Genomic DNA, 25,049 nt, shown 5'->3' on the forward strand with positions numbered 1-25,049 from the left:
ACAGAGTTCACACATTCTTCGTTCTACTCCTTTTAAAATGTCCCTGTCTGAAGGACCTGAGAATTATGGCAGCTGAATAACTTCTCATTTATTAAATAATGAGTAGAAAGAGTTCAGAGTTGACTCAGGAGGAAGACCGGAAGCACGGTGAATGTGGGTTTAAGGACATTCCAAAGTTTGCAAATGAAAGCAAATCCTTAAAACATGATGATTTTGCTAAACTGTTGTAAGTAACTTAGGAGAGAAAGGAAGACACACTCCCCTATGAATGCTTTTTCATTTTTTTCTTCGCTATTCAAAGTTCCATCCAGATGTTGCAACTTTAAGAAGCTACAAGAATTTTCAACACAATAATTGAGAAAGTAAACTAAGGTACAAATACATAAAAGGGAAAATGTAATGTTTATTAAACTAACTTAAAAAGAAATATTTTAATTTAAATTACTCCATTTAAATGCATGAAAGGAATGGTCCATAGTAAAACAAAAGTAATATTTCCAAGAAATTTATTTTATTATCTAGTTCTGGATTTATTTTCAGCTGTTGACATCTGTCTTTATCACTATAACTGACACAGAGTTGTTCAAAATAAAGTTCCTGCCCAAATTGGACTGGATATGCAGATGGCAATGAGATAAACTCAAAACAAGACAACCAACACCAATAACCAGTAAAAGTGTTTTTTCTGATAGTTATAGTTTATATTTACAAAAGTAAAATGAAAAACAATTAGTCATTATGTACATGTTAGTGAATATTAGTACTTCACAATTTACATATGTATATGTGCATTTGTAACAATCAAGTAAAAAAAGATAAATTTTAAATTATTTTTACTTATGAAAAATATATAAAATGTGACTGATACACACATCAATTTCAGGGCTTGTTCAATACTCAGTGCTTAAAAATATTTTGGGGGAAAAAAATCCCAACTATATTCTGATGGAAGATATTAAAAGAGATAAGAAAATAGTGAGTGTTAAATGTGATTTTAATATGGAGGTGAGCAGGAAGGAAATAGGTATACTTCTAGACAGGAATCACACAGCATAAACCAGATGAGGAGAGGAAATGAAAGACGTGAAATTGAACAGAACCAACCAAGGTACTTTCAGGAGAGGGATGAATTTGTTTTGATGAGTTCATACTACTAGCCAATGCGGAATTGACTTCCTCCTAGAATTTCATTAGGAAACATGCCCGGGACATGTACCCTCCAGTTCGCTAGTCAGTTCTTTATGTGGCTTCTGTTAAGAGGGCAAGGATGCAATTTGCCATATAACGACCTCACACAACTTCAGGGTATCTCTGTCCTTACTGCAGAAACATCGGAAGGCATCAACTACAGTCCCAAGCAAGGGCTGGGTTGGAACTTTTGGATCTCGAGTTTCTTCTTTCTCTAAAAACTGAGGTCCATAGGAGTTGGGACAACTCGCCCCAGTGAAGGGAGCCCCCAAATCTTTCCCAGTGCGCTTCCCAGACCATTCCCGTTGAGAGGGGGTGCGGGGTCCCAGGCCAGCCTGCTAGTTGACGCAGGGGCAGCAGAAGCAGCAGATGGTCCGGCAGGGGTTCTTCTTCTTGTACTGCAAGGTCTTGCGCACCTGCGCCTTGGCCTGGCCTGTGTAGTCCACGGTCTTCTCCACGTTGAGCTCGATGACGTTCAGGGTGTCGGCCTGCTCCTCCACCAGCACCGCCATCTGCAGGAAAAGCTCGTGCACATCGCGGATGCGGCTCTCCAGCTTCAGCAGCTCGCGGTGGCGGCTCTCAATCTCGTTGAGGGCCGCCCGCGCGCCCTTCACGTCGGCCAGCAGGTTCTCTGAGAACACGTCCCACTTGCCCTGCTCGAACATGTCCTCGATCTGCTCGCCCGACACGTCCTTGCCCATGATCTCCAGCTGGCGCTGGATGCGGATCTTGCAGTTGTCGCGCTGCTTCATCTCGGCCTGGTTGTACTCGTGCATGGCGCGCTGGAAGGTGCGGGTGAGCGCGCTGTACTGCGCGCGGGAGATGCGCGCCACCGCCGAGTTGGGTCCGTGCTGGGCCTCGGCCGCCTCGCTCAGCACCTTCATGGCGCGCAGCTTGCGGTGGATGCTCTCGCCGCGGGCCTTGATGTCCTTGGCGATTGAGTTGGTGTCGCGCTTGATGCTGCTGAGACGCCGCATGGACGTGAGGAAGCGGGCGTTCTGCTTTCCCAGCCGCTTCACGTCGATCATCAACTGCTGGTTTTCATCCTGAAGGCCCTTGATGTCTCGGTACAAGGACTCCAGGATGTGGTCTGTCTCGAACACGAAGTCCTCGTGGGGCGAGTCCAATTCATCGTCCTCGTCGGAGAGCTGCTGGTCATACTGCTTGGTTAACTCCAGAAGTTCTGCTAGCCGGTCCTTCATGTTGCCTGCAGGTAGAGATACCGAAGTTAAATTCCTCTACGGAGAGCAATAAAGTATTCTAGCCTGGCTGGTGTGGTCCAGTTGGTTGGGCATTATCCCGTTCAGGGAACGGTTGCCAGGTTTGTTCTGGTCAAGGCACATGCCCAGTTGCATTGACGTTTCTCTCTTCCTCTCCTGTTCTCTCTCTTTAAAAATCAATTAAAAATCTTAAAAAAATAAAGAAACATTTTGCTCAGCAAAATTATTATACCCAATTCTTTATTTCTGGGTATAATAAATGAACTAAAATGAGCTAACAGTTCTATGACATTTTGCTTACAAGTAAAGGACGAATATGACTAAGAGTCATGAACACAGTTGTATTTTATACCCTATAGGTCTCTGCAGTTCAATATTACAGGTGCCCAGGATTCAATCAGCAATGTAAAATTGTAGATTGCATTGGGAACCAATCTTTTTCTTGCTTTTAAGTTCCCAATAATTGCAAATCAAAACAGACACAGAAAAAAAAAATTGCAAAGATTGTGATTTTAAATCAAGAGAGTCAATTTAGAAGGCTTTGGGGCCAAGTCTAAATGTCTGTTTTGTGTCTATTTCAGTCTCAGTCCTGTTCATCATAATGATTCTTTAAATAGTCACTATATAAATCATGGTTTAAATTTTTTTCTTTTAAAAATGTTATAAAAGTAAAACATGCTTGAAGTAAAACAACAACAAAATACACAAAGACAAAAATCTAATAAGGAAGTATAAAATTTGGAAGTTGAAATTCCCTTGTTCCTCTGCCCAATATCATTAATTTAGGCATCACTAACATACTTCAGGTTAAGTGCTTGTTCGAGGAAGAAAACCAAAATATACACTCATGGGAGATATTAAAAGTAAAGGAGATAAGGAAATGGTTAAGTGTTTAATGCAATTTTAATAAATAAGAGAGGTGAGCAGAAATACGATATCTATTTAGGCAGGAATCCCATAGCACAAGCCAGATAAAGAATCAGTAATGAAAGACACACAGTTTTCTCCAAGGTCTCTAGTGGGAAGCATCATTAACAAAGTTGCTTTAAAAACAAAAGATTACATGGAAAATTTCAATCCTACACCAGCTAAGTAGCAATAGCAACACACACTCCCATTTATCCATCACACAGCAGCAATATTTGCCCACTTTTAATGGCTTTTTGAAACAAGTTGGCAGCTCAAGTAGAATTCCCGTTTTTATAAAGGTTGTTGTGATCATTTCCTCACTTAGCAAGGCAAAATAATGCTTTCTATGTCCATATTATTTTCCATAAAAGTAGCTATTATGTAGGGCCAGTAACCAATTTCTAGGCACTTTTCATGCGATACCCTCTTTAATCTTCATACAGACTTAATGAAGTAGGCATTGTCATGATCAGAGTTCATAAGTTGAGCATAGGAAGATTAAAGAACTTATCCAAGGTCACCAATAAATAAACATTTGGGTTCCAGAGTACTCCACTTAACCACAATACTCAACTATCTTCAGCAAATGTACAAAAGTGAGTCATGAAAGACTGCCCTGTTAACCAAGGACATGTCAGGTCTGGAGCCTCTTGGGAGGGACTCCAGTGCAGGCTGAGACTGGCCTGCAACCGCTTGGTGGGAGCTAGGAAACAAGCCAAGGCCAGCCACTGCAGGTGCCAGCCTTGTGGCCTCTTGGGAAAGGCCACGATTCAAGCTGAGGCTGGCTGCCACTCGTGCTGGCCTTGGCGCTGCCTGGTAGCAGCTTCAATGTGAGCCGAGGCTGGTCGCTGCTTATGCCAGCTCGAGAGTGCTTGGGAAAGACTGTACTGTGAGCCAAGGCCGGCCTCCACCTATTTGGAGGGTCAGGAGCATGCTGGGGATGAACTTCTGCCAGGGTAAGCAGGTTGGGCAGGGGAGGATCTCTGAGGAATGCCATGCCAGGGCAAATGGTGTTAGCCAGGTTATTGGAGAGTGACAGATCTGGGCCAGCCAGGTGGAAGGAGAGCATAACAATGGAACAATGGCATTTGCCAAAATTTCCATCCCCAGAGAGATTTACCAGACATTCCTGCCCCTCCAGCCCTACCCTAGGGTTAGTCAATTAAATTTCTCCCTGTATGACCTGGGCACTTCTCCAACTGCTGCTTCTGCACTGGAGCTCAGCGTGAGCAAGCTCATGGATGAGTCCTTTAAGAATAATATCTTGGTCTTCCACAACCCTTCATTTCTCTCAGCTGTAATCCTCACTGGTTTTCAAAGCCAGATGTTATGGGGACTCCTCTTCCCGACACAAGTCCTCTGGGCTGGGGGGCTCATATGCATTACAGCCAAGTTACTATCTTATCTGGGGAAAGTACATTAGTTAGCTAGTATGGAGTTGAGCTGTATCCATCTGTTGTAGTTAGTATCCAATTTATTATACTATGCAAGAGGTAGATGGGAGAGAGAATGGATACATTTTCATGAACAAGGCAAGAATAGGTGATAATGCCTTCCTTGCATCTTGGCCATGCTCTATATTGCTCTACTAAAACCAAAAATCACTTCATACATAATATAAAGAGCAAAGCACACTTCAATCATACAGAAAATGGTCTTGGATGATGTTCAGGATGGTCATTTTTTTTCAAGATCTAACAACCATAAAGTCATGGGTCCTACATGAGGTGAAGGCCTAAGCCAGTGATGGCGAACCTATGACACGCGTGTCAGAGGTGACACGCGAACTCATTTTTTTGGTTGATTTTTCTTTGTTAAGTGGCATTTAAATATATAAAATAAATATCAAAAATATAGGTCTTTGTTTTACTATGGCTGCAAATATAAAAAAGTTTCTATATGTGACACGGCACCAGAGTTAAGTTAGGGTTTTTCAAAATGCTGACACGTCGACCTCAAAAGGTTCGCCATCACTGGCCTAAGCTTATTCAAAGGCTCATTCCATAATCTGGTAAGGAGAGAGAAAGAAAGAGTATGTGGAATAAAGATTCTCTATGGAGGTGCAGAGAAGATGGTGGCTTTCACCTTGCCTTTCTAATCCAGTCCAGCCCCTAGACACTAGTCCACCTGGACACTAGTTATATTCATAGAGTTGCTAAAATAAATCTTGCTTTGATTCACACAGAGATGAAGAATTCCAAAGAAAAATTATAACCAACAACCAGAAATCTGTTTCTGCTTTCTAATTCTCTTTTCAGGCATGTATATCATCTGTCCTGAGAACTAGATCTCTCAGGGAAGGAAGGGGAAATTGCACAACCCTTCTCATTGGGCAATAAGATTGGATGTAAGAGAAAATAAAGAAACAGACAAATGGTTAGCACAGTGGCTCTCAGACTTTAGGAAGCAACAGCATCTTCGGGACAACTACAAACATTACAGATGTCTGGGCCTTTTCAAGTTTCTGATTCTGTAGGACTAAGATGATCTGTTCTTCAAACGCACACTGAAATTTATGACCCATTCCATAGATAGTTATTGTGGTAGTTTTTTATACACAAACGCTACACAGTTCCAGACAACTTATAATAGTCCCCAGGTTAGGGCCAACTTGATGAGCAAGCAACTGATAGGGAAAGATTCACAAACGTAGGGAAAGAGAGGTTCAGAAAGCAGGTTTGTACTTATTTCAAAAGACCAATGAGTGGGGGTAATACCTACATAAATAATCCAAACTCTGGGTGCTACAATGATCAACCATGGAAGTCATTGTTCCCTACTTGCTTCCAAGAAAAGCAGTTATAAACACAACACATAGTCGTATCTCTGACCATAGAGAAGAGAGACTTTGTGCCTACTTACTCTAAGGAGAACAAGGGGAAAATGTTACTGCATGGTTACAAGCTGAATTATACACTCCCCACCCCCCCAAATTCATATGTTGAAGCCCTAAACCCAGTAACATAGAATGTAATCATGTTTGGAGATAAGGTCTTTGAAGAGAGAATTAAGTTAAAAGGAATTATTTATGTAATCCATGCATTATTATACATTAAGCAATATATGTATTAAGCAAAATTTTCCTATCAGGAAACAAACCTTTCCCTTGTTTCACAGAAATAAGTTAAAATATTTTCACAAGTGGAGAAACTTCAGACAATGCAGAGCAGGGCAAGGTGCAAGTCATGTGAGGTTTATTATAGAGAGGTATTTGTAGATTACACGAGGAAAACAAATCCAAAAGCATCGAAGGGCCTTCTTTTTGTAATTATGACAAAGAAATGTATTAGAGACTACTCCTCTGACATGTGAGTAGTCTCTAATACATTTCTTTGTATTAGAGACTTTTGCTTCATTTAGGAACTAAAGTACACATTCACACACACACACACACACACACACACACACACACTTCAGCTATTAGTGACTAAAAAGATTATATATATATTCCCAATGTCTCCCCTACTTCACAAATGCAGTTACCATGTTCTTATTTTCAGATTTTACCATCTATTTCTCCTATGCCTCCTAATTTTATTCCAATTTTTAAAGTCTTGTTAAAAGAAAATGATGATTTACAAATCAGAATGGCTTTATGCCTAGGTTCACCACTGCTCCATATGGCTCCTTAATGAGCCTTTGTGTAGCGACCACATGACATCTTTGTGAAAGCTAGGAGAGTGCCTCCTTTTCCAGGAGGATGCACCCCTGCCCCAGGGCACAGAGCCTGGTGAACTGGGCATTGGTGGCTCTCCAGACCCTCTTCTCCATGTGGCCAGGCACCCTTGTGCTGGGCACAAGTACAGCCCCATGTGGTCAACCTGAATACACCTCTCTCTACCACCTCATCCAGTCCCTCCAGCCCAGCCATCACCACAAGCACTGGTAGGGGCCAGGAAATCCCAGAGGTCCTGTGTCACAATAATTTAGTGGTACTTTATAGGACACGTCATAGTAATACAGTCCTTCAAGGATAACAAGTATACTTTCCCAAACAGATTGATTCAGATCCATAAGTGGATGAATAATTCATTCAATTGAGTAAAACCCATTGTTCTGCTCCATTTTTTTTTATTTTTTAAAAATGACACATCTAAGAGGGAAAAATCATTCTTTGAATCTCTAAAAATAAATATAGGCTGGGGGGAAAAAAAAGTCTTATCTTCTTGCTGCTCCAAAGTTAATTTCAAAACAAAACAAAAAACTTGTGCTGGATCCTAAAGTGTATTGGCAAGAACACACTTAATAGTTTAATTTCTTGGGGTTTACTCAAAGCACAACTTGAGAATTTGAAGAGTGTTAATTGGGATGGATTATTATAAAAGTGCAAGGCTAGAAGAAATAGTGAAAAATATGTCTTGTTTCTCTTCTAAAGCAAAATGCAGGAAGGAGTTTCTCCAAAGCATTACGGGAAAGTCTAATCAAAAAGAGCAGCCTCCACTCTTCAATCACTTCTACTCATTTGTTTCTCCCTGACACTTTCACTTTTCAGTCCCCTCAATCAGAATTTTTGGCCAATGTCTCAAGAGAAGAAGGGCCCTAGCTGGTTTGGCTCAGTGTATAGAGCATCGACCTACAGACTGAAGGAAGGGTCCCAGGTTCGATTCTAGTCAAGGGCGTATGCCCTGGGTTGCGGGCTCAGTCCCCAGTAGGGGGCGTGCGGGAGGCAGCGATCACTGATTCTCATCATTGATGTTTCTATCTCTCTCCCTCTCCCTTCCTCTCTGAAACCAATAAAAAATATATATATTTTAAAAAAAGAGAGAGAGAGAGAAGGAAGTTCAATATGCACAGTCAATAAACAGGCAGTGGGCAGCTTGGGTTTTACTTATAGCAGCATGCTTTGGGATGCATTCTGCAGAAATGCTCTATAAATCAAAGCAGCTGTTCCTTTATTTGATCCATACATCTTCTCTACAGCTAAGTGCTGTGCAGCCCCCCATATGGGGAATTAGCCCCATCCCCTAATTTGATAGCCCATCTGTAAACCACAAAGCTACACTAGCTTTTTTTCCCTGAACTTCCCTTAAAAAAGGTTTCTGAAGTCTTTAATTTTATAGAGAACTTATTCCCATCTAAGTCCATTTGAGCTGCTATAACAACATACCAGAGATTGGATAGCTTATAAAAACAGAAAGTTATTTCTCACATTTCTGGAAGCTGGAAGTCTGAGATCAGGGCACCAGCATGCTCATGTCCTGCATCTAGTGAGGGCCTGCTTCCTCGTTCATAAATGTCCATCTCCTTGCTGTGTCCTCACATGGCAGGAGAGGCAAGCAAGCTCTTGGGGCCTCTTTTATAAGGACACTAATCCCACTCGTGAGAACTCTACCCTCATGACCTAATCACCTCCCAAAGACCCTGCCTTCCAATACCATTGCCTGGGGGGGTTAGAATTGCTGTGGCCCAGTGATTGCTACTTGTATCCTGTCCATGTACCTTTATTTTTAATGGATGACATATTTTGGTAATCCTTTCCCAACCTCACCACTTATGTTGGATGTGTATGCGGAGATCATTTATTTCTAGTCCATTGTCTCAGGATTAAGAGGCTCCCATCTGAAGAGCTGAGTCTGAGGTGTCCCATCCGGATCCAAAATGATGCAAGTTGTGGATAAGCCTCCAGACTCAGAGATTAAGCCATTATGGGGTGAAACTTCTGGGAACCCTAGGATAAAGGTGAGCATATGTTTCTTGTAGAAGAAATGTGAATAAATTTTGCCAGAGGCAGACTATATTTGATTACCAAAGAAAATGGCCACAAATTCTTAGCAGTACCTCCTGTCAATTCCCCCACCCTGTGAATCTGGGTTTGGTCATGAAACTTGCTTTGACCAAGAGGACAGTAGCAAACCTGGTGCCAGCAGAGGCTTGAGTAGCACTCGCACATCTGGGCTTGCCCTCTCTACTAGTGGGAACACTGACACCACAGTGTGGGAAGCCAGGGCTAGCCTCCTGGAGGATGAAGACCACAAGGAAAGAGGCCAGCAGCCAGGTGACCCACCGCTACAGCTGTGCGGCTGAGCCCAGGTGAGCTGAGTGAAGGAACCACCCAGGACTTACTCTCTACCACGTACTGTGTGGAAGCTTTATATGAATTATCTCATTTAATTTTCATGATCATGAGAAATAACAATATGATTTGGGGGTGGTTTGTTATACTGACAAAGCTCACTGATACACCCCTCTTTTGTTTCTGTATTCCCCACAATGGGTGTTCTTTAAGGAAAACCTAAGAGGATGGCATGGATCACAGATAAATCATCATTTTGGAAAGTACATTCTCGGGCATTTAAAACAAAATTTCAGTCTAGCCAGTTTAGCACAGTGGTTGAGCGTTGGCCTATGAACCAGGAGGTCACGGTTCGAGTCCCCGGTTAGGGCAACCTGGCTTGATTCCCAGTGGGGGGTGTGCAGGAGACAATGAATAGATTCTCTCTATTCATTGATGTTTCTCTCTCTCCCTTCCTCTCTGAAGTCAATAAAAATATTTTTTAAAAGACGTAAATAAGACCAAAGTCCATTGCTATCACTTTAAAACACAAATATAAGCAGCACGTACCAAATTACCGTCCTGCTGATGCACGTCACCCACTTGATGATCCTGGCCTACTTATTATATGCCTTGGTTTTGATGCAGTGTATGTTTACAACATCCTACTCATGTTGTATATAAACGTTACAATAAAGCATGCACATAAAAGAAGCCTGCATTTCTTAACATGTGTGAGGACAGCCTTCCCTTCCTTTTGAAGACTGTGGTCATAACCACAGTAAGAAGAAAAAAGAACAATGCTAAAAAAGAAAAGAAAAGAAAAGAAAAGAAAAGAAAAGAAAAGAAAAGAAAAGAAAAGAAAAGAAAAGAAAAAGATGACCTCACCCACAAGCAGGCTCTGCAGATAATGCCTGTGCTAAATAGGAGTCCTCTAGCAGTGGGGGTGGGCCGGCACAGAGACACTGGGCAGCTTCAACCTTGGCTGAGTTTCAGTCTGATAAGAGGTTCTGAAAACTCGAAGAGCCAGTTTTGAAATGGAGGTGGATCGCCCTAAGTGTAACAGATCACCAAAATAGAGAACACTGGGCCGGTGAAATGCAACTTCTCACACAACTCCACTGCCATGTTCTACACCTTCCTTTGTCATCCAGGACTGGACCACACCTGTTTCTTGCTATTATACTACAAAGAATATCAATTAGTGGGATGTGCACTAAGTTGATAAGACCTTCAGAAGTTGATTATGGCCCTTAGAATGGTTCAGGAGGTGAAAGGCAAGCAGAATACTTCTTCTCAGAGTCGTAGAATCTGCTTGGAATTCCACACCTACTCAGAGAGTGGCCAACTGTTGAGCCTGGGGAGATAGTCAAATCCAGCTCTGCCACCCCTGGGACGAGCCTGGGCGACCTCGCTGGTTTCAGTGTTCCCAGCAGAAAGAGGTCCATTCCTAATGGATGAGTCTGTTCAGATCTCTGCTGGTCACATTTCTTTGTAGTCACCTTCTCTTCTCCGCGTATAATACCTACTACTTAGGATGGTGGAGAGAATTAAATGAGAGAGTCCACATAAAGTTCCAAGAACTCTGCCTGGCAGAGTAAGCACTCTATATGCTACTGATTACTGTCTATTCTGGGATTTTACTCTGCTCAAAAGACTAATGTAGATTCAGTAACTACTGTATAAATGGTGCATTTTCTCATTAACGTACCACCAACAGTTTATTACCTGTCTCATCTGCACTCACAAGTGAACACTAACACCTGTGCATTACTATATTATCTGGGGTTTTAAATTACTTTTTTTCTAATTCTGTTCTTGTAAAGTCTCTCTTTTTTTCTGCATATGATAGCAAGCCATGATCTCTGTGGGGGGAAAAAAGGGAGGATCAGGAAAAGAAATCAAATGATACAGAACTGTTTTACATAAAGTAAAAATTTCACATCATCTAATACTACTCTATATTAACCAATGATCAAGTCTATTATATATTCTTCAAACTCTCTTCTATCCTAAAGTTTGTGAAGAGTTAAGAGACAAGCATTCAGAAGAACTGACCAGGATAATATGAAATATAGAACATCTCCCTGGTAAACCACAGGAGTTCTCTGGCATTTCTCCTGCTGGGGGCATCTCTCAGGGATGCAGGGCCCTGGGGCAGGTCCCATGGTGCTTTCCCACCACCAACATTTTTGTGCAGGAGAAAATAGGTAAAAAGGAATGCCAAAGGCAAGCTGAAATGGGAGAGGGAATTTTAAGCTGGAAGGGAATCTTTATGTTTTACTTTTATGTTTAAGAATCTCAAGGTGGTTTCCGCAACTGCACCTGCCCCAGGAACTGCGAAAGAGTCTGGAAGTCCTAGGCCAGCTTGAGGACTGCTATCGTCAAGGCTCAGGGTTTACAGTCAGTGCCTAGGTTTTCTCTTGGGAGCAGATCGACAATTTTAATTCAATAAACACCCATTGAACGTTTCCCTCATCAACGTCTCAAGAAGGTAAGCCCCATTCCCCACTCCATTAGTTAGGTTTTGCTGATAGTGTTGGTGGGGTTTGTTCCATTTTATAGGGAATAGATCTTGCTCCTCAGTTAACTGACATGATTCCTGAAAGCAAATGTGGTGTGGAAGAAGGTGCTATTACTCCTTAGGAACCACGTGCAGATCATATGATCTACAATGATCCTGAGCCCGGACGGGATGGCTCCGTGGTTGAGCTTCGACCTACGAACCAGGAGGTCACTATTGGATTCCCAGTGAGGGCACATGCCTGGATGAGGGCTGGATCCCCAGTGTGGGGCATGCAAGAGGCAGCCCACCAATGATTCTCACTCATCATTGATGTTTCTATCTCTCACTCCCTCTCTGAAATCAATAAAAGTATATATATTTTAAAATATTTTAAATTATCCTGAAAACCAAACAACTATTCTATGATCAGTTTCTATATTACTGATAACTCAATGGACAGAATATTAATGTCCTATATTCACTCAGAACCTCGGGAAAGTATAAGTTGTTAGATACATTGCATTTACTGTATAAAAGAGGTCCAAGAAAACAAATTCACATATCATACTGAAAATTTTTATTTCAAAGTGAATATGTCACGAAGGCAGTTCAAGATGGTGGTGCAGGAAGATCCTGAATTCACCTCCTCCAGAGGTCACACCAAATCAACAACTACATATGAATCATTTCCATCTGAAAAAGGCCTGGAAGCTTTCTGAACAGCCCACTACAACAAAAGATAAAAGGACCACATTGAGATGCCTCAGGCAGAGATGTGATGACCCACAATGAGGAGAAATTTCACACAGTATCTCCTTGAGGAGTGAGGGATTCGTGTCCCACACCAACCACCCCAACCATTGGGACCTGCCCCCAAAGAGATGGGCCCTCAAAACATCTGAATTTGAAAACCAATGTGGCTGCAGTTTAAAAAGCACCTTGACCATATGTGAAGGAAATTCACTAGCTAATCTTTTTTGTTTGGGGCGGGGGCAGAGAGAAGAAGGGAATTTTGTGCGTTTTATTTAACTCATTCAGGCCAGAGGATATTTGTAATTTAAATTCCTTTTATCTACTACATGCATGTATCCCAGAGGAAACAGGAAGCAATGCTTGACAGGAAATGTTTTTCCGTGGCTTCTTTATAAAATCCTCAGTTATCTTCTCTTTTTTACATTGGGGTTCTAAAGTGATCATCAGCAAGAGACTTTTCTTTTGCATGTTGAATTTGCACCTCCATTTCCTGCCTTAACCACTCTTCTAATTCTGCATTCTTGGAGCATGATGCGCTATTAGAGCTGATCCTCCAATGATCTGTGGAAGTTTTCCCGCTCCAGGAGATGCGACCTTTCTGAATTTGTTGATATTCTTTAGTTTACCACAATCATCCTTTACACTGGGTGCATTTCTGGAGGCAGAGTTACTAACCACTAGCAATCTACATTCAGCCAGTAACACCTTCCTTGGAGGCGTCTCACCATCATCCTGAACACTGGTTGTGTGGATGAAAAGGGGCCACATGCTGACCTGACTAGCTCAGGGAAGGCCTGCCTGGCAGCCTTGCAAACTCAGAGACCTAAAGTAACCACAAAGGATGGTCTGAAATGAAAACTTTTCCACTAAAAGCAGTTTATGGCAGGTCGTCATGTCCTAGGCTAGATTCTTTCCTGACAAAAGTCAATCTTTACCGCAACTAAGACTGTCTGTTGTCTTTTGCAACTATGATAACACTAGTGGCCCGGTGGATGAAATTCGTGCGGGGGGGGGGGGGGGGGGTTGTCCCTCAGCCTGGCCTGCACCCTCTCCAATCTGGGACCCCTCGAAGGATGTCCTACTGCTGGTTTACAGGGATCAGGCCTAAACTGGCAGTTGGACAACCCTCTCACAATCCAGGACTGCTGGCTCCTAACCACTCACCTGCCTGCCTGCCTGATTGCCCCTAACCCTCTGCCTGCTGGCCTGCTTGCCCCCAAATGCCCCCTGCCAGCCTGATCACCCCAACTGCCCCCCCTGCTGGCCTGCTCACTCCAAATTGCCCCCCCCCCGTCCTGATCACCTCCAACTGACCCCCACTGATGGCCTGCTCGCCCCCAACTGGCCCCCCTGCTGGTCTTCTTACCCCAACAGCCCCGCCCCCCATTAGCCTGATCACCCACAACTGCTGTCCCATCCTGGCCTGATCAGCCACAACTTCCCTCCCCTCTTGGCCTCTAACTGCCTCTACCTTGGCTCCGCTACCATGGCTTTGTCCAGAAGAACATCTGCAAGGTCTCCTGGAAGGTCTCCCAGTCTAATTATCATATTACCCTTTTATTAGTATAGATAGAGGCCTGGTGTATGGGTGGGGGCCGGCTGGTTTGCCCTGAAGGGTGTCCCGGATCAGGGTGGGTGGTCCCGCTGGGGTGCCTGGCCAGCCTGGGTGAGGGGCTGATGGCCGTTTTCAGGCTGGCCACGGCCCCTGGTGACCCATGCTCTTAGCCTCTCCTTTTTTTTTTTCCAGCGCCTCCTTGAGTGGAGGCCAGGGTGGGCTGGAAGCAGGTCTCTGGGATTTATTTATCTTCTATAATTGAAACTTTGTAGCTTTGAGCAGAGCCCAGGGCCGGCCACGGCAGGCAGGAAGCTTGGGGCAACCAAAGCCTCTTGCTCACTCCAGCTCTGTGGCCGCCACCATCTTAGTTGGGTTAATTTGCATACTCGCTCCTGATTGGCTGGTGGGTGTAGCGGAGTGGTGAAGTGATGGTTAATTTGCATGTTTTCTCTTTTATTAGTGTAGATATCTTTGGAATGTCAGGGTAACTTGTAACTTCCCTTTTTCCAGACCTCTCAGGGCGCAGCCAGTGTACCAGGGTGCCAAGGCAGCGACCACAAATTCCCTCATTGTTACTATTATCATACTAATTGTTGCTGTTAACTATTCTGTACCCACCTATGTAAAAGAAGCATATGTCTATCATTTTACTGTTTATCCAATCCCAGAGGTTTCCCCACTTTGCTTTCTCCTGCCTCCCTAACCTATCACTAATGGATTTCATGTAACCCACTTACACCTTTGATTGTAATGTATAAAACAAGGTGAAACACCGCCATTCTCCAGAGCATTATCTCAATATGTTGAGATTCTGCTTCCTGGAAATTGTTGACATTTTGCCTCAAATAAACTCACAAAAAATCTTTGCAGGTTTGAATGTTTCTTACATTAACAGTTGTTAAGTGGCTCTTCTTTAATTGACCATAATAATTCTTTCTTGATCTCACATTTCTTCCCAATTTCATTTTCTTGAGACATTTTGTTACTTTCTGGTATTGTTTCATCATTAAAAGAGTCATTTGTTTCTATATCCAATCTTGGCATTTTTCTGATTTTGACATCTTTGTCCAACAAGTATTTAGTAAGTATCTACTATGTAACAGGCAATATAAGAGGTTGAAATTAGCTCAGTGAGCAAAACAGACATGATCTCAGTCCCTCAAAATAGTTTTAGATTCAAAAAAGCTTATATAGAGCATTTCTAAAGAAAGAAATGAAAATTTCAGAAATGTGAAAGACTTCTGAAATATTTAAAACAGAGACATAGCTGAAACCAAAACTGACTTAGGCAACTTCCTGATCTCAACACATTTAAAGACAGAACTATCAAGAGAATAAGGGAAATACAACATTGGTTTTCTGTGCAATTGCAAAAATTTTCTTAATTTTAGTAACTGGTGCCAACTATGACACAAAGATATAATAGGTTAGTGTTTAAAAGAGGCTGCAAAGGTGAATAAGCCTGCACTGAACTCCCAGCTCTGAGTACATTGGAATAACACTATCAACCCCAAGGGGTACTCAGGTGCCTGACACAGAGTAAGTGAATTCTCAACCCACGCAATCCTTATGATTTTACTCACGGTGGCAAACATATGCACTCTCCATGAAAATCAACAAGAAAATCTATAGATGATAGTTGAGTTATTTATTTTTTACTTACTGCCCTAAAACAAATAAACAACAACAACAACCCCTCCACTATGACCATTTTATCCTGCCTTCCTTCCAGACATGCCCTGCAAACAGAGATGTCCCTGGTGTGAGAGAATATTAAAAATCAAGAAGCCATAATACCTGTCCTCAACTAAGCTTACAATGTATGGGGAGAAATAAGCAGGTATTGAAATAATGAAAGCGTAAGAACTGGCCAGAAAAGGAGAAAAAGGACCTAGCTTGAGCTTCTTAGTGGGCTGGAAGCTACAAACCACAGCACAGTGCTCTCTCCTCTCACACCAGGGCCAAGAAAGTGAAGTGGGACAGTGGAAGGTGCAGACACTGACCTCTGAGCAAATGGGTTTCAAATCGGTCTATACCAAGGCAAAAGCAAATCTGTCAACCCCCTCCTAGGCCAGGATCATCAGATTCTTAAAATTCACTTTTTAAAAGCTGTAATGTAGTCTCATCATTTTCAGAGCTTTAAGGTTATTTTCTTTTAGAGTGTACTACATATTGAAAAATGAATACATTAATTTCTAGCAATGGCACATTGAATGAGATGCACAGAAACTTCCTTCTCTGCTCCTTACTATTTATTTTACTCAGTAAATGAAGAAGTAATTTTCGTGTCTTGTTTTTGCCAGTGCATGTGCTCACAAACTGGACACACACACACACACACACACACACACACAGGATTTGTTAGTTTTGAACTAGATAGACCAAAAATTTTCCTTTGTTAAAAAGTAGTTCCATGTCTTATAACCAAAGCTAGCCTTCTAGCTTCTATTTTTATATATATTACTAGAGGCCTGGTGCACAAAAATCTTTGCACTCAGGGGGGTCCCCCAGCCCGGCCTGTGCCCTCTCGCAGTCTGGGACCCCTCGGGGGATGACCACCTGTCAGCTTAGGCCCGCTCCCTGGGGGGATTGGGCCTAAGCTGGCAGTCAGACATCCCTCTGGCAGCCCGGGAGCCCTCGGAGGATGTCCAATTGCCAGCGGGGAGCAGGCCTAAGCTGCAGTCGGACATCCTTAGCACTGCTGAGGAGGCAGGAGAGGCTTCCACCACCACCGCTGTACTGGCAGCCATCAGCCTGGCTTGTGGCTGAGCAGAGCTACCCCTGTGGGAGCGCACTGACCACCAGGGGGCAGCTCCTGCATTGAACATCTGCCCCCTGGTGGTCAGTGTGTGTCATAGTGACCAGTCATTCCCAGTCATTCTGCTGTTAGAGTCAATTTGCATATTACCCTTTTATTATATAGGAGTGCCTGGCCAGCCCTGGTGAGGGCTGATGGCTGTTTGCAGACTGGCCACAGCCCCTTAAGTGTGGGGGTCCCCACTGGGGTGCCTGGCCATCCTGGGTGAGGGGCTGAGGGCCGTTTGCAGGCTGGTTACAGCCCCTTCAGGGTGGGGGTCCTGCTGGGGTGCCTGGCCAGTCTTGGTGAGGGGCTGAGGGCTGTTTTTAGCCTGGCTAAGCCCCCCAGCGGGGACTCTCACCCCATGAGGGTATGGCCAGCCTGGGTGAGGGTCTGATGGCTGTTTGCAGGCTGGCCACAACCCCCAGCCACCCAAGCTCCCAATGGAGGCTGGATGGAAGCAGGTATCGGGGATTTATTTGTCTTCTGTAATTGAAACTTTGTTGCCTTTAGCGAAGGCCACAGCTGGCTCAGCGATGGCGGGAAGCTTGGCTTCCTCCATCGCCTGGGCAACCAAGCCTCCTGCTTGCTCCAGCTTCATGGCTGCCAGCCACCATCTTGGTTGGGTTAATTTGCATATAGTCCCTCTGATTGGCTGGTTAGTGTGGCTTAGGGTGTAGCAAAGGTACGGTCAATTAGCATCTTTGTCTTTTATTAGTGTAGATGTTTCATGAGAATAGGTAACTTTCTCTGACCTCGTAACTAAACCTGGCTACTGGTTCTATGATCTCACAATTTCCAGCTCTTTCTCTTTCCAAATACTCACCATATTCTATTAATTTCTTTACTGAGTATCTTCTCTGTTTGCCCATAAGCTCCCTGGGGTTAGAATCTGTACACCAGAGCATCCAGCATGTAAGAGAGCCTCCATAAATATTTGTTGAATAACTATGTTCACCAGAATGGTTGTTTCTTTCAGTCATTTTTGATGAGTCTAGGTCTCTTCTACACAAAGATGAAACGATGGTCCTGTCCCTCAAGGTGCTTACAGGCTGGTAGAGGGTATAATGATAGTAAGTGTAATAATAGAGAGATAGACGGGAGTACTTTCTGAGCTCAATGGAGGGTGGTGGATTCAATCTGGGTGAGGGGAGGAAAGGTTTCTTGAAGAAGATAGTGTGTGAGCTGATTATAAATAGCTTAACAGGAGTTAGACGAGCAAGGAGAAGAGGAAGGAAACCCAAGCAGAGAGAACCTGAGTGAAGGCACGAAGTATTAAAGGTATAGGAACTGTAGCAATCTGATGTTGAAGGAGTGAACAAAACATGTCAAGTTGTCCTAGGAATTTATCAGATTATTCTTCTTTTGTTGTTATTTTTCCATTGATTTTTAGGGAGCGTGGAAGAGAGAGGGAAAGACAGAGAGAAACACATTGACTAGTTGCCTCCTGCACAAGCCCTGACCAGGGCCCAGGCCAGGGAGGAGCCTGAAACCAAGGTATGTGCCCTTGATCAGAATCGAACCCGGGACCCTTTGGTCCTCAGTCTAACACTCTATCCACTGAGCCAAACTGGTGAGGACTATCAGATTATAATCTTTAGGTGACTAGTATTTTATGTAATGACCTGACTCAAAATTGGTAAAAATTTAAAAGTGCTTTTCCTTTTGAAGAAAAATAATTATTCCCTAATTTCAACAAATCAGAGAATATATTTGCCAGTCATAGTCCTCTCTTTCATCTTATTGGATGGTCATTTAAGGTTTTAAGACAACACCTCAGAGCTTCATCTGGCAGATTTCCTGGAACCTTCTTTTAATCCTAGAAAATGTACTGATTCCTATAATTCTCTCATTCTCCATCCCCTTAACTCCCCCCTCTCTACAACTATTCAAGGAATTTGGCATCTCTCACCCAGGTATCTAAGTTACTAAAGGTGAAAAGACATCTCCCTCTCTGTCCAGAAGTCTTGGTCAGAAGCCAGGCAAGGAATTTGTGCTAGTCTCTCTATTGGCCACACCAGGAAAGTGTTATGAAAGATAAGGGATGACTGTCACTGTATTGAGCCTGCTGGGATTAAGGCTGAGGTATTTCTCTGCTGTCCCATGATTCTCATGACTTCTTGCTAATTTGAAAATCCCAGCAGGCTTGGTCACCATCAGGGCATGATAGTTTAGAGGAATGGTTCTGGAACTCTGGCCTGCATCAAAAGAATCTAGGGAAAATTTGTAAAAATCTCAATTCATGGGTTCCACTCCTAAAGATTCTGTTCCAATAGATCCTGAATGTAGACCTGGACTTTTTGTTTTCTTTGTTGTTGTTGTTTGGAGAGGAACGGTGTTTTTAAATATCCCAGGTAATTCTGATACTTATAAACCTACAGGCTTCAGAGATTCAATAGGCTGGTTTGGGGTCTTTCAAAGGCTTAAAAAGATGAGAGAGAAGGAGAGAAAGAAGAGAGAAGAAATGTAGCCTAACATCACAAAACTGTTTACCATTTAATAATGTTAAAGACTAGAAGTATAGCAAAGACCAATATTAATTATACTTTAGTTATCTGGATAGCCAAGGGATTTTGTTAGTCTTGTCTATTATGCACCATTACTCTACTTGTCCTGGTCTACTCTCTCCTGGTTCTTCCTCTGCTCTTAATCTTCCTAGGATTAAGATTACTGTCTTCTTGCTGTCTGGTCAGCTATTATAAATCCTTAAGGGACTTAGCGAAAAATGCCAACTTTTTGCTCCACTCAGCAGGGTAATGGTCTAGGTCAGAAACTCACAAGCAAGTTCTTGCAGCAGAGAATGCTCTCTTCCACGCAACTGTGGATGATGTGAATCTCAGATCCCCTATAGGACCAAGACCCTCATTTCCCCAGTTGCCACAAATACTGGCTCCAGGAATTGCCCTTGACTGAAGGAAGCTGTTAACCCAAGATTACACCTTCATCCTGGATGCAGCTGCATCCTAGTTGAGAGATACAATGACTAGTTCACTTGCTTCAAGGTGGCAGAACAATTCTGAAAGGCCACCCCAGCTCCAAAGTTCCCTTCTGCTGAGGTCACCCTTGTATGTGCACTATGGTTCAATTTCTCCCTCTGTGTACACCTGCTGACTTCACTCCCTGAGCACCTGCCAGTAAACTTCCTGTACATAAAATTTCAGAGGCTATTTCCAGGGAATGTCACTGACCTAAGGTATTAAACTTGCCTCCTTCAGTCAAGTACTGACAACACAGCGTATTCAGCCTCTGCACCTTACTTCTTGGGTAATGTTGAGTGGTCACTCAATCTCTCCAAGTGACTCCTTCTTCATCTTTAAAATTCTAATACAGACAACATCAACAATAATAATACTTATTATTTCTATGTTATGAGGCTTTTGTGGGAACGAAAACAGAAAATATGAGGGGATCCTAGATGATGGTGGAATAGGTAGAAAAATTACACTCACCTCCTTCCAGGACTAAACTGGAATTACAGCTAAAATATAGAACAATCAACCTGAATAACCACCAGAAGTCTTCTGACCAAGGATGTACAGATGAAGCCACACTGAGACGGGTAGGAAGGGTATAGATGCAAAAAGGGCTGGCCCTGCTTCCACGTGCAATGGCTGAGAATCTGGAGGGATACCTCAGCTGCAAAGGTTCTACCTGAGAAGCACTGGGTCTCAACCCCACTCCAGGCTCCCCAGCCCAGGACACCAGAGCCAGGTAGAGGAACCCACATAACATCTGGCTGTGAAAATCAGCAGGGATTCTGTCCGCCAGGGAGAGACAGGCTTCTGCTAGAAACTCAGGCGCCCTCTTAAAGGTCCAGCACACAAAATCTCATTTACAGCTACTTACTTGGGGCTCTGGCAGAGGAGGGTGGCTCGGAGCAGAGCAGAGCAGAGCAGAGTCATGTAAGGAGAGACTGGGTTGTGTGGCTCTGGGAAGAGACCTGAAGGAACCCCTGCCAGGGTCCCTGTGCTGAGTCCCTCTCCCACACCATAGATGCCATCTTTCCTGGGTGGAATACCCTCTTCCAAAGTTGAGAGGGGAAGGCAATAACCCACCCTCTCAACCTTCTGTACCCCCTCTCCCCCCGTGGAAATCATGCCTGTGAAAAAGTCAGCTGCCTGGGCCCAGGGTATAGAGATCCAGACAGACTCAGGGGTTGTCAGTGACTGATTTTTGTGCTTCTGGGAAAGGGGGCCACTCTCCCCAACTTCCCAGGAGTCTGACCAGTTCTGCCTCCCTAACACCGGAGATCCACTAGCCTACCCATCCAACTCCAGGTGCCCCCATCCTGTGCTGAATTCAGGCTCTCCAGGAGGTCCTGGCAGGAACCAAAACAAACTGAGCTATGTGGCTCTAGAACGAGGGCGATTTTTCCCTTGCATGCTTGACCAGCACCACTATTCCTGTGCAGAGCCCTCCCTTCACATGCTGAATCCAGGTCTGTTTGGGCCTGAAGAACTCTGCTGACCTCACCATGATGACTTCCTGAGACCCTGTGCCACCACACAGGTCTGCAGGCACTCAGCACTGGCTCTGAGTTTGAATCTGTATCTGTCTGGTGAATACCACTGGCTCCCACCTGGTGACTCATTGAGAACCTACCGAACACAATTCATGTACCTCCAGAGGCTCTTCCATGACTGAGCCTAACAGGCAATCAGCATGCAGAGGCAGGCAGGGGTGGATCTCAGGGTGCTTTGGACCTTTTGCTGACCTGCCCCAGGCTCAGTGTGGGTGGAAGCCAGCCTTGGTGTGCAGCTTGGCCCTTCCCATGCACACCCAGGCCTAGTAGAGGCAGCCACAACTTGCGCTTTGCTTCGGGCTGCAAGGTTGGTACAATATCCACAAATCAATTAATGTGATACACCACATAAACAAAATAAAGGATAAAAATGATATGATCTTATCAATAGGTACAGAAAAAGCATCTGAAGAAATCCAGCACCCATTTATGATAAAACCTCTCAGCAAAATAGGAATAGAAGGAACATAGCTCAACATGATAAAGGCCACATATGAGAAACCCACAGTTAACATCATACTCAATGGGAAAACTAAGCACTTTCCTTAAGATCAGGAATAATACAAGGATGTCCACTTTCACCACTCTTATTTGACACAGTGCTGGAAGTTATAGCCACCACAATCAGACAAGAAGAAAAAATAAATGGCATCCAAATTGGAAATGAAGAAGTAAAAACTGTCATTATTTATAGATGACATGATACTGCATATAGAGAACCCCAAAGACTCCACACAAAACTGATAAATAAATTCATTACTAGAACTGATAAATTAATTCAAAGTAGCAGGATTCAAAATAAATATTGAAAAGTTAGTTTGCATTTTTATACACCAATAGTGAACTATCACAAATGGAAATGAAGAAAAATAATTCCATTTACAATTACATAAAAACAAACAAACCACAAACCTAGGAATAAGTTTAACCAAACAGGTAAAAGACCTGTACTCGGAAAATTATAGGACACTGAATAAAGAAATTGAAGAAGATACAAATAAATGGAAGCATATCATGTGCTGATGAATAGGAAGAATTAACATTGCTAAAATGTCCATACTACCCAAGCAATCTATTGATTCCATGCAATTCCTATCAAAATACCAATGGCATGTTTTACAGAAGTAGATTAAATAATCCAAAAATGTATATGAAACTGAAAAAGACCCTGAATAGCCACAGAAATGTAGAGAAAGAAGAACAAAGTTGGAAGAATCATGTCACCTGATATCAAACTGTGCCCTAAGGTCACCATGATCAAAACAGCATGGTACTTGCATAAAAACAGACATAAATCAATGGAACAGAATTAAAACCATGCCTGTATGGTCAATTAATATTTGACAAAGGAGGCAAGAACATACAATTGGGTAAAGACAGTCTAGTCAATAAATAGTGTTGGGAAAAGTAGACAGATACATGAAAAAAAATGAAAGTAGACCACCTTCTTATACCATATACAAGAACAAGCTCAAAATGGATTAAAGACTTAAATGTAAGACTCAAAACCATAAAACTCCTAAAAGAAAACATGGCAGTAAAATCTCTAACATTTCTCATAGTAATATTTTTTTCTGATATATATCTCCTTGGACAAGGGAAACAAGAGAAAAAAATAAACAAATGGGACTACATCAAACTAAAAAGGTTTTTTTACTGCAAAAAAAACCATTAACAAAATGAAAAGATAACCCACTGAATGGGAGAACATATTTGGCAATGATACTTCTGATAAGGGATTAATATCCAAAATTTATAAAGAACTCATAACAACTCAACACCAAAAATACAACAACAAACAATCCAATTAAAAAATGGGCAGAGGATCTGAATAGACACTTCTCCAAAAAGTATATACAAATGGCCAATAGACGTATGAAAAGATGCTCAACATCACTAATCATCAGAGAAATACAAATTAAAACCACAATGAGCTACCACCTCACACTGGTAAGAATGGCTATCATCAATAAATCAACAAATAACTGTTAGAGAGAATGTGAAGAAAAGGGAACCCTTGTGTACTGTTGGTGGGAATGCATATTGGTGCAGTCGCTATGGAAAACAGTAAGGAGGTTCCTCAAAAGATTAAAAATGGAACTGCCTTCTAACCCAGTGATTCCACTGCTGGGTATGTTTCTGAAAAAACCTAAAACAATAATTTGAAAGAATATATGCACCTCTATGTTCATTGCAGTATTATTTACAATAGCCAGGCTATAGAAATAACTCAAGTGCCCATCAATAGCTAAGTGGATAATAAAGCTGTGGAACATGCCCTAACCAGTTTGGCTCAGTGGATAGAGCGTCGGCCTGTGGACTGAAAGGTCCCAGGTGTGATTCCGGTCAAGGGCATGTACCTTGGTTATGGGCACATCCCCAGTAAGGGGTGTGCAGGAGGCAGCTGATCGATGTTTCTCTCTCATTGATGATTCTAACTCTCTATCCTTCTCCCTTCCTCTCTGTAAAGAATCAATAAAATATATTTTAAAAATAAAAAATAATAAAATAAAGCTGTGGAACAGATAGACAGTGGAATATTACTCAGCCATAAAAAGAATGAAATATGGATGAACCTTGAGAGTATTATGTTAAGTGAAGTCAGCCACAGAAAGACAAATACTATATAATTTCACATACATATGGAATCCAAAGAACAAAAAAAAAAGAGAGAGAGAGAGAGAACAGATTGATGGTTCCCAGAGGGGAGGAGTTTGGAGGACTGAGTGAAAAAGGTAAAGGGATTGAGAGGTACAGATCAATAGTTACAAAATAGTGACGGGGATGTAAAGTACAGCATAGGAAATGTAGTCAATAACACTATAATAATTATGCATCGTGCCAGGTGGGTGCTGGAAATATCAGGTGAAACACTTTGTGAAGTATATGATTTTCTAACCACTATGCTGTACACCTGACACTAACACAAAATAATATTGAATATAAACTGTAATTGAAAAAAAAATTTTAAATTTGCCCTCGCCAATTTGGCTCAGTGGATAGAGCATCAGCCTGTGGATTGAAGGACCCTAGGTTTGATTCCGTTCAAGGGCACATACCCGGGTTGTGGGCTCAATCCCCAGTAGGGGCCATGCAGGAGGCAGCTGATCAATGATTCTTCTCATCATTGATGTTTCTATTTCTCTCTCCCTCTCCCTTTCTCTCTGAAATCAATAAAAATATTTTTTAAGTTACAAAATTTATAAAGAGAAAATAATCATGAGTTCTTTGTAAATAATGAAGAGCTATATCATATTGTCAGCTAACCTCACTACATGTTGGTTTATCGTGCAGTAATCAGGGACGAGGGGAGGAGGAAGTGGAATATCTACTGATATTATTAAATTTGGCTTACACTTTGTGTTCTAGTTTACCTCAAGCTAACAGCTTTGTGTCACTAACCAAGGTGCACACACACATAATAGAAAATTAGACATGAAATCAGGAGGTGAGATGTGCATTGCTACAATGCTGAAACTGAAACAGAAGACAAAACAATACTTGTTCACCATTTCCATCTGAAGATAGCAACAGAGCAATTTCCACTACTCTGTACTGTCGGAATTCACATTATTACCCAATAAGTTAGGCAATGAGTAATGGAATA

The 25,049-nt window shown here is 42.6% G+C and overlaps 1 protein-coding gene across 2 annotated transcripts in view; it reads right to left on the bottom strand.

Annotated features, from left to right (window-relative positions):
* Window positions 1–390: 390 nt before the first annotated feature.
* STX11 (syntaxin 11) overlaps window positions 391–25,049 on the bottom strand; it is a 39,666-nt gene continuing 15,007 nt past the window's right edge. For both annotated transcript variants that reach the window (XM_081094316.1, XM_081094317.1), the window contains one exon: window positions 391–2,395. In XM_081094316.1, coding sequence (XP_080950442.1) covers window positions 1,527–2,395 — 869 coding nt within the window. In that variant the 3' untranslated portion in view covers window positions 391–1,526. The remainder of the gene's footprint in view (window positions 2,396–25,049) is intronic.

Source organism: Myotis nattereri (genome assembly GCF_964212035.1).
Source record: "Myotis nattereri genome assembly, chromosome: 6".
Lineage (NCBI taxonomy): Eukaryota > Metazoa > Chordata > Mammalia > Chiroptera > Vespertilionidae > Myotis > Myotis nattereri.